The sequence below is a fragment of the Carcharhinus amblyrhynchos genome, chromosome 3 (assembly GCF_965287045.1).
Source record: "Carcharhinus amblyrhynchos chromosome 3, sCarAmb.v2.hapA, whole genome shotgun sequence".
NCBI classification, from domain to species: domain Eukaryota; kingdom Metazoa; phylum Chordata; class Chondrichthyes; order Carcharhiniformes; family Carcharhinidae; genus Carcharhinus; species Carcharhinus amblyrhynchos.
In genome coordinates, this window is record NC_137326.1 from 20,883,694 (window position 1) to 20,897,823 (window position 14,130).

At 43.8% G+C, this 14,130-nt stretch overlaps 1 protein-coding gene across 1 annotated transcript in view; it reads left to right on the forward strand.

The window, feature by feature from the left end:
- Window positions 1–14,130, forward strand: part of slc6a11b (solute carrier family 6 member 11b) — a 177,610-nt gene that overhangs the window by 58,742 nt on the left and 104,738 nt on the right. The window contains exon 7 of the mRNA XM_080181925.1: window positions 8,228–8,362. Coding sequence (XP_080038051.1) covers window positions 8,228–8,362 — 135 coding nt within the window. The remainder of the gene's footprint in view (window positions 1–8,227; window positions 8,363–14,130) is intronic.

Sequence of the window (14,130 nt, forward strand, 5' to 3'; positions counted from 1 at the left end):
TGCCCGACAGAGTCAGTGAAAATAAAGCCCTGTTGTGTACAGTCTTTTTAATAAGATAACAACATGTACACCATCGCTATCTTCTGGGTGAAGTCACACTGTGCGATACTTGCATGCCAATATCATAACATCGTTGTAAGTAATTCCTTTCAGTATCAACCCAACAGCTTTGGAAAAATTAGCACCATTGTTAAAACGTGACCGCAGGAATTTCAAATTGGTGACCTTAACAAATTTGTAGCAGACAGTGTGTTCTCACCCATCTTGTATGTTATGTCATTTCCTATTCATGGAACCAGAGTTGTTATCACATGGCCATTTGCCTCGTCACATCTGTGCCAGCTATTACTTAGAGTCGTTCAAAACTAAATCCCTTCATCTGCTCCCTCCCTCAACTTTTTAATTCCCTCTCAGTATTCCATGAGGTGTATAAAATGGTTTGGTTCCAAAGCCCTTGGGTAGGATTTTCCGGTCTCGTCCACCCCAAGATCGGAAATACCTGCCCATGGTCAATGGACTTTTAAATGGTCCATCAAATTTTCCATCCCACTGCAACAATTCCCACAGCGAGCACAAGAATACACTAAGACATTTTTACAACTAATAACCCTTTTCATCAAAAAAGAAAAACAAATGATGCCATCATTTGCAGTTACAAGTTACCCACACACATGATCTATCAGGAAAGTCATCATGAGAGAATGGAAAATTGTTCATTCGAGTCTGTCACACAATTCTCTGTCTCGGCACATGTCTTGCACACATAGGGCTGGATTTTCACCTTCAATGTGGGAGTGAGAGTTGGGAAAATTCCCACCGATGACTACCCATCTCAGGAAAAAGTGCCAGAAAAGATGGGATTTTCATTGGGGGTGGAGGGAGTGGCAGGTGTGGGCTGCAGTAACTCTTTAGGCCTCATCCCTCACACGCACACACACTCTCCATACCAAACCAGAGAGACTAAGTAGACTGGATCTGTACTCGTTGGAGTTTAGAAGGATGAGGGGGAATCTTATAGAGACGTATAAGATAATGAAAGGGATGGATAGGGTAGAGGTAGAGAGATTCTTCCCACTTAGAAAGGATAGCAGGACTAGAGGGCACAGCCTCAGATAAGGGGGGGGCAGTTTAGATTGGAGTTGAGGAGGAACTTCTTCACTCAAAGGGTGGTGAATCTCCGGAATTCTCTGCCCGTTGAAGTGGTGGAGGCTACCTCGCTAAATATATTTAAGTCACGGGTAGATAGGTTTTTGACAGACAAGGGAATTAAGGGTTATGGGGAGAGAGCGGGAAAGTGGAACTGATCTACTTCAGATCAGCCATGATCTTATTGAATGGCGGGGCAGTCTCGAGGGGCTAGATGGCCTACTCCTGCTCCTATTTCTTATGTTCTTGAACCTTAATACGTATTCTCCGTTGAGAGGCCAGAAATGTAATAACTTGTTGAAATACCTGAGCCCCAGGAAAAGAAATTGCATAATTGACATCTCTGGCTCACTGACCTATGCTATCAATTTCACAATGTTTATTTACAAAAGATAAAGGTTTCACGTGTTTGAAATTTCACTTTTGATACTTTAAAAGGCTTGGATGCTTAACACTTTTATTAGCCCATAGTAAAAAGAATATTTTCGCAAAGTGAAAAGTTATAATGGAATTTTTTTTTCTTAAAAGCTTTTCTCACACATTCTGTTCTCCCTCAGGGGTCATTGGTTCTACATTGTGTACAGTAGGTGAATGCCTTGTGGATGTATCATAGCTTGAGCATGTGAAGCATGAGCGCCATAGGGGCTGGTTGGGGTGGCCATTCTTGACATGGTGAAGGACATGAGGGGGACCTTTTGAACTTAACTTCAAAAAGGTCCCTCACACAGAATATGGTTCCCAACGCAGCTGAGGTGCTGTGAACCACCACTCATTAATAACTTGCTCCAATTTCAGGATTATTGCAGCGGACTAGGACATGGCTATGCTCGCGACTGAGCCATGTTGGGAGTGTTTCGTTGAGAGTTCTTTGTTGGGAGTGGTTCATTGGTCTTGCTATGTGAACCAGCTCACACCCTTAAAAGGCAATCTGGAAACCACCCAGAATGGGGTCAGCAATCCTGGAATCAGGTCCCATCACTATTTTTACCGCTCCACAATGTCTCCTCTAGTCTATGAGAATCAAGCCCATATCTTTTAAAAGTTTATTTTTAAAGTTTATCTATTAGTCACGAGTCAGGCTTACGTTAACACTGCAATGAAGTCGTTTAGAATGTGGGAAGAAACCAGAGCACCCGGAGGAAGCCCACGCAGACACGGGGAGAACATGCAGATTTCACACAGGCAGTAACCCAAGCCGGGAATCGAACCTGGGTCCCTGGTGATGTGAAGTTGCAGTGCTAACCACTGTGCCGCCCCGAGCACTCAGATGTTTTGCTTTGTGCACATACGGGCTGTTATTGGTTGTTCTCCTGGTGCCTGCTGGCTCCTGGGATGATATTGCCTCTCTGGGGGAGTGTCAGTGCTGCAGCGATTGTTGCTGATGATCCATTGCATTTGTTGGGGAATGGTTGACCCCTGGGACTGTTGGTCATTCAACTCCTTGTTCAGTTGGTGAAATCAAACCTTCCTCATTGATTATGAGTTGTGAGGGTGTAATGTGACTGCAGTTGCGACAATGTGTCTGGTCATTCACTTCCACCGGGTGATGACTGGGTTACAGTTTCCAGGTTGCCAGGTGGGCTGATCTTTGCTCTGTGCATTGAATGTTTGAATTCTGACCAGTTCTGCCAACTCTGGCACTGATTGGGCAGTTTTATCATTGTGAAATTTGGCTTTCTGTCATTTCACTTTAACTTGGCACTTATTCCTGCTACTAATTTTAGATTTACTAAGTTTTAGCAACTGGAAGAATAGTTGAGTGCAGTGTGACATTAGTTGCTGGACTGAACCATTTTTCTCTACTTTAAGATTGCTGTGCTGATCTACTCGCCTTTTTGATTATCCCTTTGGTAATTTCCACCACTTTCCATTTGAATGGAGCTCGAGATAATGTGGAGATGATGCGTATTGAATTTCTCAACCACATTCATGAAGTGCCTATATTCTTCATGCGATGACTTCAGCAAGATCCATGAGTGGACCTGCTGGAATGTGAGCTTACTAATTGAGACCTGTTCAGGCTGCCCAATCAGGGAACTCTGTAGAGACATATATTGTAGAGTGTCTGAGTCACCGGCGCCAGTCACCAGTCACAGGTACATCTGGTAAACTCTCTCTGGTGGTCTCACTAGATTCTGATCATAGTCTATGATGGCTTGTTCCATCATCATATGATGGAAGAAGGTCCAAAGATATGCTGGTTGGATGGATTGGCCAGGCTAAATTACCCATTAGTATTAGGGGGACTAGCTGGGGTAAATGCAGGGGTTACAGGGATAGGGTCTGGGTGGGATTGTAGTCAGTGCAGACTCGATAGTGTGAATGGCCTTCTTCTGCACTGTAAGATTCTATGATTCTATACATTTGGGTAGATGTTGTGTTGTTGTACTTCCACTTTAAGAGTCTGGTCAAGAAGGCGTATGGTGTACTGGCCTTCATTAATCGAGGGATTGAGTTTAGGAGTCGGGAGGTAATGCTGCAACTTTATAAGACCCTTGTCAGGCCTCATTTAGAGTATTGTGCGCAGTTCTGGTCGCCTCACTATAGGAAAGATGTAGAAGCTATTGAGAGGGTACAGAGGAGATTTACAAGGATGTTGCCTGGACTGGGAGGCATGCCTTATGAAGTTAGGTTGAGGGAGCTGGGACTCTTTTCCCTGGAGAGACGAAGGTTGAGAGGCGACCTGATAGAGGTTTACAAAATGTTGAGAGGAATAGATAGGGTGGACTCTCAGAGGCTATTTCCCCGGGTTGAAATGGTTGCTACGAGAGGACACAGATTTAAGGTGCAAGGAGGGAAGTTCAGAAGTGATGTTAGGGGTAAGTTTTTCACTCAGAGGGTGGTGAGTGAATGGAATCGGCTGCCATCAGTGGTGGTGGAGGCGAACTCGCTGGGGTCTTTTAAAAGACTCCTGGATGAGTATATGGGGTTTAATGAGATTGAGGGTTATAGATAGGTCTGTAGGTTGGTAGGTGTTGATGTGATCGGCGCAACTCGTGGGCCGAAGGGCCTGTTTGTGCTGTAGTGTTCTATGTTCTATGGTCACGTGTTTAAGCTGTGACAGCATTGGCTGCCACTCCATGTTGTCTGAGGAAGTTTTAAAGGGCTGCAGGGAAAAAGCCTCCAGTTTGAAAAACAACCCAAGCCTTGTACAAAAACAACCTCAACCCGTACAAAAGCCCAAACCTTTGTATAGTGAACAATGCCTCAGTAAACCTGTCTTGTTGACTGCAACCAATCAATGTGCCGCGACTCCACTTCCTTTTATCCTCACAAGTGCAACAAGTACAAGAATCTCCACAGGTGAGCGGATCACCCTGACCACTTCCACTCCTGGTACATTATCCACTATCTCATGCTGTTGGAGCAGTAGAAATGCCAAATGGCATGTGCAACCATTCAACCATCAGTTCTTGCCAAATTGTATTGAGAAAATAACATCCAATTTCACTTGCCAGTGTCCATCCTTCACCTATGAGGTGATAAAGATCTTTGCCTTGACAAGTTGTGGCAGACTTTCTTCGATGCTTAGCGTGGGGTCATGAGACCTTTTCAAAGCTTTACTGAGATCCTTTGGATCTATACACACTGTCCGTGTTCCAGGTTTTTCCACTGACACTGTTTTCCGCTGCTAATCCAGCCTGTGAGGATCATAGAATTTCTACAGTGCAGAAAAGGCCATTTGGTCCATTGAGTCTGCACTGACTCTCTGATACAATATCTTACCCAGGCCCTCTTCCCCACCCTATCCCTATAATACCAAACCTTTCCCATGGCTATTCTATCTAACCTAAGGGTTAGGCCAAGGGTTAGCATGGCCAACCCACCTAACTTGCACATGTTTGGAATGTGGGAGGAAATTGGAGCACCCAAAGGAAACCCACACATGCACAGGGAGAACATGCAAACTCCACACACACACAGTCTCCAAAGGCCAGAATTGTACCCAAGTCCCTGGAGTGAAGAGGCATCAGCGCTAACCACTGTACCAGTGTGCCACCCTCACTTTCTTGATTACTCCCATCTTTTCAAGCTCCTCTGTCTTGTATGTCAGGCTGGATTTGAGAGTAGCTGGAACTGTCCTCAGAGCATGTTGAGTTAGTCTCAGACCTTCACCTACTTCATGAGGATATTCATCAAGAAGACATCCAGTGCTTGCAAAAAATATCTTTGTAATTTGGCAGGACCTATTCAGCAGTCAATGGTTTGATGTACATGAAACATTGCGAACCTTCTCTGGTACATAGGGGGTTACCAGTGCAAACCTTTGACTTGTTTCAGCTGAGATGAGGGGATTTTGCTTTGTGCTTGCTATCTGGAGCTGCAGATCCTCTTTTCTCCCATTGCCTTGGCTTTGAGCTTAGTTTGTCCTCTTGGGGATGAGCATTGTTCCATCACCTTGCCTCAACTTTATCATTGACAGCTTCATTTCCAGGTTATCATCTTGGGGGTGCACACAGGGCTGCAAAGTAGCATCAGTATGTATCTGATACTTCATATTAACTTCATAGTAACTGCATTGCTCTCCCACAGCAGTCATCATTTCGACAATCACAAACCATGCTTTACCTTGAGACATAATGGTGCCGACCTGTTCTAGAATGTAGAGCGATTCATCCGAAGCAATATCTAACATCTCTCCAGCAACCATCTTTCCAGATTTGCTTTTCTTCTTTCCAGCAAAGCACTTGCGTGCAAAGTGATTCAGCTTCCTGCAGTTAGAGCTCTGCTTTCCCCATGTGGGACATGCTTTTTCCCTTTTGTGTAATGGCCTTCATTTACATCCAGTATTCTGATCAATCTGTTGGCCCATTTGTAAATAGTTGTTCCTTTTTTTCATTGTCTTATGCATGGAAAGCATGGATGATCTCTTTGCAGAATTAAAGTTTAAAGTTTATTTATTAGTGTCACAAGTAGGCTTACATTAACACTGCAATGAAGCTACTGTGAAAATCCCCTAGTCGCTACACTCTGGCGCCTGTTTGGGTACACTGAGGGAGAATTTAGCATGGCCAATGCACCTAACCAGCACATCTTTCGGACAGTGGGAGGAAATCAGAGCACCCTGAGGAAACCCACATAGATACAGGGAGAATGTGTAGACTTCGCACAAATTGTGACCTAAGCCGGGAATCGAACCTGGGTCCCTGGTGCCGGGAGACAGCAGTGCTAACCACTGTGCCACCGTGCAACCCCTAGTTAACAGCTTCATCAGTTCTCCCATCAATACTCTTCAGCTGATAATTGTTAATAGCTTTTTGAGAGTCAGTTTCTCTTCTCAGTAAATATGCTCTCATGGCTGGATCTCTTATTCCTTAGGTGACCCTGGATTTTCCAACCTCGCCCTCAGGTGGGATTCTCCGGTCCCACTGCAGTGAATGGAGATTTGGCTGGGCGCCAACTTCTGTGTTCTTGCTGACAGTGCTTGCAGGGCATGAAAGGCTGGAGAATTTCAGCCCCTATCTCTCAGAACATCATCCTTCAGTTGGTCAAACTCACAAGGTTCAGTTAGACATCTCAGTGTAATCCCGCACTGATCAATATTCTTCCCCTCTTCTTAAACTGTCATGTTGTTTAGAAATAACATTGGTTAAGGGTTAATGTTGAGACTTAAAAGCCTCCAAAATTTCATCAGACAGGCTTTTCTGCACTTCAGTGAGGTCAAGGGTGCAATACAGCTTGTACTAATCTTTCCCCAGCACTCAAGCTGGAGTTGCTACTTTTATAGTTCAGGTTTCTTGTTAAACTGTTTGGCAATTTTATAATTCTGTCATTGAGACTTGAAGAATTTCCAATTTATTCTGAGATCCGCCTTCATATTTACAGGAGCAGGTACTGCAATATTCAAAGTCATGCTGACTCACCCAGCAGCCAGTGTCACGTCCAAAGTTGCAGACTGAAGTTTTAATTACTCCCTGCAATAGCTGGCACTCTTACAGCTGTCAAAATCCACTCAATTTCAGCGACACACTCCTAAAACCACTCAACTTCAAATTTTTAACCCTCTTGCCCTGAGCAAATCATGCCGGGGTCTTCATTTCAACTCCTTCGTAGAGTCATAAAGTCATACAGGTTTACAGCATTGAAACAGGCCCTTTGGCCCAACTTGTCCAAGCCGCCCTTCTTTTTTAAATCCCTAAGCTAATCCCAATTGCCCACATTTGGCCTATATCCTTCTAGACCCATCTTACCCATGTAACTATCTAAATGCTTTTTAAAAGACAAAATTGTACTCACGTCTACTATTACCTCTGGCAGCTTGTTCCACCCTCTGTGTGAAAAAATCGCCCCTCTGGACACTTTTGTACCTCTCCCCTCTCTTCCTGTGACAAAGCATTCCAAACAGTTGCCTGTGGAAAGATGATTGTTCTAATTCACTCTTCAGGGTTAAAAAAATCCTGTTCATAAAAAATTGGTGAACGAGAAATGGGTATTCCTTACGAACCATTCAAAATAATTCCTCAGAGGCTGATGTCTGTTCACCAAGTTCCCAATATTTACAACTTTATCCGCACCCCTAAGAGTGCTTCAGGTACAAAGTCAGAATCTGGAGTGTCAGTAGCCCTGATGAGACTCGCTGATTAGGCAGGCAAGCATTACCTCAATCAGGGAGCTCATACTCTAAGAGGTCAACACCATGGGCTTCATTGAGGCCATTACACTATTGTTCCAATTGTGGGCAAGACTTTGAAAATGCTGTTTCTGAGAATATGATTGTAGAAGTAGCCTCTTGAATACGCATGATTTAGAAACTCTAACTTTTACCTGAAAGAAGAATCTCATTTTGAAAAATGTGCACACTAGCTTTATAATTGTCATTTATTCATCATTTTTGTGCATATATGAATGACAATGTAATTACATCAGACAAATGATGCAATCATGCATTTCGTTACCCTGTTTCTCAATTGTTAATGTATGAATTGTGAAAACTGAAATTCTGAACAATGCAAAAAAAATTGATTTGCATATTAACTGCAGATAATTCTTGGTGTATGTAGTCAGCTGGCAATACGAAATGTTATCTTTCTGTTGGAGAATAGTACAAAGGGAGATCTAATGGTTTGCACCTTGTTTTCAGGTGGTATATGTAACAGCAACGTTCCCCTACCTGATGTTGCTGGTTTTATTGATTCGAGGAGTGACTCTTCCTGGAGCTGGAGAAGGAATAAAGTTTTACCTTTACCCGGATATCTCCCGTTTGTCAGATCCTCAGGTAGGAACACTAAGTACAATTATTAAATATCGATCTTTATCTTCAGTTGACGGATGTATGGAGTGATAAGCTGGTCACATTTAATTAAAGTCCATATTAAAGACATAATTACTGTGAATAATGTTCACATTATGCATGATGATAACAAACCATTTTGCAAAATAATCACTGATTTGTCAAAGTAAATATATTGGATTGAGTGTTGGAGCCAGTAGTCAATATATATAGAAGAGGCATTTGTACGGCATAGTGGTTAGCACTGCTACCTCACAGTGCCAAGGACCTGGGTTCAATTCCTGCCTCGGGTGACCTGTCTATGTGGAGTTTTCACATTCTTCCCCTGTCTGCGTGGGTTTCCTCCGGGTGCTCCGGTTTCCTCCCACACTCCAAAGATGTGCGTGTTCAGTTGAATCGCCATGCTTAATTGATCCTTACGTCGGAATTCTACCACCCCACCCAACACGGGAATCAGAGTGGGCGAAGGGCGGACAGTGGGAGGGTCCGTTGATCTCAGGCAGGATTTTCCTATCCTGGATGAAGCGAGACTATAAGATCCTGCTTTAGTGTTGGGGGATTAGCAAGGTAAATAGGTAGGGTTATTGGGATAGGGCCTGGGCAAGATTGTTGTTGGTGCAGGTTAGATGGGCCAAATAGCCTCCTTCTGCACTGTAGGGATTCAAAATAATTTCTGTAATTTGAAGTAGTTTAGTATTTTCAATAAGGTAGTCTTATGGTGCAGTGGGTAGCGGCTCTGCCTCTAGGAAAAGATGCAGGTTTGAGTACCAGCCCAGGACATGATGGCCAAGGAAAGGGGCATATATAACACAGTCAAACAGATTGACCTACAGACCCATCTGACACACATCAATGTGACTGACAGCAAGATGGGAGAGATACCTGCAACAGAAAAAAGTTGGAGCCTCAACCTTCACTATACATAGCTCCAGACTATAACATGCATATAATATTGCAGGTTGCCACAGCAACTGGGATTCCCTGAGTATTCGGTAACACATATCATCATCACTGCTTCAAGTTCACGAAGATTCTTTTCACGATTAGTTACAAGCAAGTGGATACACTGTTTACCAACGTGCATTTGACGTCAGATTAGAAAGGAAGAATTTTCTGTCATGGGATTTCTTCTGTACTTTTGACAGTGATAAAAATATTCTTATAGTGTTTCAAAATGTAAATGTTTTGTGCTGTCGGTAGTTTTAATTGAGTCAAATCTGGTAATTAATTAAATAAAAGAATCAAAGGGACATTGGCAGCAAAACTGACCTCTGAATGGGAAGGATATCTGCAACTTTCCCCACCCAGGACTTAATTGAGGAAAGCTGAGAAGATTTTGGGCTCCCAGCCCCATACCTTCCCGTCTGATCATACTCCCAGCCCACCTCCAAGCCCATTCCCAAAGTCAAGTTCCACCCATTATAAAACTCTCCCATTGAGTGGAGCTCTGTGCCAGGGGCACTAGCTCATATAAGTTACTTCAAAGACTATGGCCCGAGCTCTCCCACCTCGCCCGACCCGGAATCGGCATGGGTGAGGGTCCGACAATGGAAATCTCTGTTGACCTGAGGCAGGAATCTCCCGAGCAAGGCTGTAAAATCCCGCCCTCTATGTTAACTTGGGAACAATGAGCATTTGCCCATTGGGGTCCAGTGTAATAGGGTGAGCAGAAGAAATTTCAGGAGAAGACACTCGGAATAATGATACTTAAACTTATCTGTGTGAAATGTGATTAGAACCACAGGCAATGAATAATGTTTGAGGTGCAGTAACTCTTATTATGTAGGCAAATGCATTTTACAGTTTCACACACTGCCATGTGGTGTTTTAATACTAAAAATAACACATCTTGATACAGGATATTATACTCAATACCAATTCATTCTGCTGGAATCTATTGCATTAGGTGCACTCCTGAAAGAGATGTTGACTAATGAGAATGCTGAGCACCATCATTCACAGTGTCTAAAAGAAATGGTAAAGTAATCCAGTGAAAAAGTATAACTGTTTGAACATTGCCAAATTTTCCAAAGAAACGCTGGTTCCCCTGAGAGGAATGTGGACTCATACATATGGATTAAAACACTGACAAAATGCTTGGAGGTTTTCAGCCTGTCCATTCCAACAAACAGGGTGCCCCTCACTTATGTTCAATGAATATGTTGGCTTATGCTTATGATACTCGCAATTGGAAGATGGGCCCCTATAAACACTAAGTTAGTTTATATGTTAACACACAGGAGTGATTGAAGTAAGAATAATGAGTCCTGTCTGCTAGCTGGAAGGCCAGCGAGTGACCCACTGTACCTCCTTATGCGAAGGCTGCCAAATTACATAGCAATCAGATAGTTAGAGGTGAGTGGGGGCACACTGGGGGAGCCTTCCTTTGAGACCAAGAAAGCCCCAGGGTGGTAATCCCGCTCAGTGAGCGCTTCCAGCCAATCAGTTTTTGCGCTTAGCAGCAAAAATTAAATGAGCCAATAGGGTAAATGTGTGGTGTTACGGGGATAGGGCCTGGGTGGGATTGTGGTCAATGGCCAAATGGCCTCCTCCTGCACTATAGGGATTCTAAGGCCTAAGCACCACTGAGGAGGCCATGTCTGCTGCTGGGGGAGTTACAGGGTCATGGGGGAGCACCCCGGCTACATGTACGTATGTTGAGGGTGGTGGGTGGGGGGGAAACGAGGGGGAGCTGGAGGAGAGGGTGGATAGGTGTGGTGGTTTCATGGGGTGGGGATCATGAGAAAATGGTGGTAGGAATCAAATGGTAGGGTGGTAGCTTTTAGCAGTCCTCCCCCTTACCAATGTCTAGGCCCTGGATCAGATCAGGTACTGAGTGCTTTTGGACCACGGGACTGCCCCCACCTCCTCCCACCTCTCTTGGTGATAAATGACCAGTGCAGGTTCATCTGTCACGCACACCGTATGGTTAAACCCAGAGCTGCAGGATGGGGCCTTTAGATGATCAATGATTGACATCGGCTGGAAAGGTGATGTCCACAGATCATCCCATCCAGAATGCAATTCTGATGGAGGCCGAACGGCAGGAGAGTTTGGGTATGTCACCATCCCATCCAAGTAAATGCCCTTCCTGCCTCCAAACCCGCCAGCAGCAGGAACAGAAGTTTCTGCCCAGTGTCTCTCACCCTGAGCAACACATCACTTCTCTCATAAACCAAGAGGAAAAAGGAAGTGTACGTAAAGATGAAAAAACAAGGTTCAGTTGGGTCACTTGAGGGTTACAAGGTAGCAAGGAATGAGTTAAAAAAAGGGCTAAGGAGAGCTAGGATGGGGCATGAGAAGTCCATGGCGGTTTGGATAAAGGAAAACCCCAAAACATTTTACTCTTATGTGAGAAATAAAAGAATGACCAGGGTGAGGTTAGGGCCGGTCAAGGATAGTAATAGGAATTTGTGCATGGAGTCAGAAGAGATAGGTTCGGCAATGAATGAATAGTTTTCTTCAGTGTTTACCAAGGAGAGGGGCAATGTTTTTGAGGAAGAGAGTGTGATACAGGCTGATAGGCTGGAGGAGGTAGATGTTCTGTGGGAAGATGTATTAGCAATTTTGAAAAACCTGAGGGTCGATAAGCCCCGTGGGCCAGATGGGATATATCCTAGGACTCTTTGGGAGGCAAGGGATGAGATTGCAGAGCCTTTGGCTTTGATCTTTGGGTCCTTACTGTACACAGGGATAGTGCCAGAGGACTGGAGAGTGGCAAATGTTGTTTCTCTGTTCAAGAAAGGATATAGGAATGACCCTGGTTATTATAGGCTGGTTAGTCTTACTTTGGTGGTCAGGAAGTTAATGGAAAGTGTCCTGAGAGATAGGATTTATGACCATTTGGAAAGATGCACCTCAACCTGGGATAGTCAGCATGGATTCGTGAAGGGTAAATCTTGCCTCACAAATTTGATTGAATTCTTTGAGGAGGTAACTAAGTATGTATATGAAGGTAGAGCAGTTGATGTTGTATACATGGATTTTAGTAAGGCGTTTGATAAGGTTCCCCATGGTAGGCTCATGAAGAAAGTAAGGAGGTGCGGGATAGAAGGAAATTTGGCCAATTGGATAAATATCTCATAGAAGACAGAGGGTGGTGGTTGATGGAAAATTTTCAGACTGGAGACCAGTTACCACAGGGATTAGTGCTGAGTCCTCTGCTATTTGTGATTTTGATCAATAACTTGGAGGAGGGGGCTGAAGGGTGGGTTAGTAAATTTGCTGATGACATCAAGATTGGTGGAGTAGTGGATGAGGTGGAGGGCTGGTGTAAGGTGCAAAGAGACTTTGATAGGATGCAGAGCTGGGCTGAGAAGTGGCAGATGGAGTTTAACCCTGATAAGTGCGAGGTGATTCATTTTGGTAGGATAAATTTGAATGTGGATTACAAGGCCAACGGCAGGGTTCTGAGGAATGTGGAGGAAGAGAGAGATCTTGGGGTTCATATCCACAGATCTCTGAAGGTTGCCACTCAAATGGATAGAGCCATGAAGAAAGCCTATAGTGTGTTAGCGTTTATTAGCAGGGGGTTTGAGTTTAAGAGCCGTGGGCTATGCTGCAACTGTACAGGACCTTAGTGAGACCACATTTGGAATATTGTGTGCAGTTCTGATCACCTCACTATAAGAAAGATGTGGAAGCATTGGAGAAAGTGCAGAGGAGATTTACCAGGGTGCTGCCTGGTTTGGAGGGTAATTCTTATGAGGAAAGGTTGAAGGAGCTGAGGCTTTTCTCTTTAGAGCGGAGGAGGATGAGAGGTGACTTAATAGAGGTTTATAAGGTGATGACGGGGATAGAGTGGACTTGCAGAAACTATTTCCTCAGATGGATGTAGCTGTTACTAGCGAGCATAAATATAAAGTTCGTGGTGGGAGATATAGGTGGGATGTCCGAGGTAGCTTCTTTACTCAGAGAGTGGTTGGGGTGTGGAATGCACTGCCTGCTGTGATATTGGAGTCGGACACTTTAGGAATTTTCAAGCGGTTATTGGATAGGCACACGGAGCGCACCAGAATGATAGGGAGTGGGATAGCTTGATCTTGTTTTCGGACAAAGCTCGGCACAACATCGAGGGCCGAAGGGCCTGTACTGTGCTGTACTGTTCTATGTTCTATAGTATTCTGCATGCTATCAATGTGCAAGATGACAGCTATAATTTTTATAAACCTCTTCACTTTCTGCTTCAAAGAACTTTCAACTAGCTGGCTATTGTATTCCATGGAGCAGGGAACTTCCGGATGTTAATTAAACAGAATCCAGATGTGAAAAAGTCAAAATAAATAAAGGAAATGTTCAGTTGAAAACAGCTCTTGGGGGGGTGATCGCACAGGCAGACCTGATGTAATTGATGTAGATGCAAAGATACAAAACAATTTTAAGGAGTAAAAAGATCATGTTTCATAACAACCATCTCAACTTCAGAAAAATAAGTTGCTGTAACTGGAGTGCAGTGTGATAAATGAAGGCCCTCACTGATGCTAATGAACACTAAAATACTTTACTTTTGTGGCTGAACCTAAGTTTAAAAAAAAATGAGTCTACAGACTGCATTGGATTCCGTTTACTATGATGAGGTTAGCAAGCTACCCACGTCATTAAAACAAATGCAGAACAGCTAATGAAAGATAATCCAGAATGTTTTTGCAAATACTATTGTCCAACTGAAATGAGATACAGCACAGTGTCAGACACAATAGGCAAGGCACATGTTAAAGGCAATAAAAATGTAGAGAAAATTATCTCCACAAACT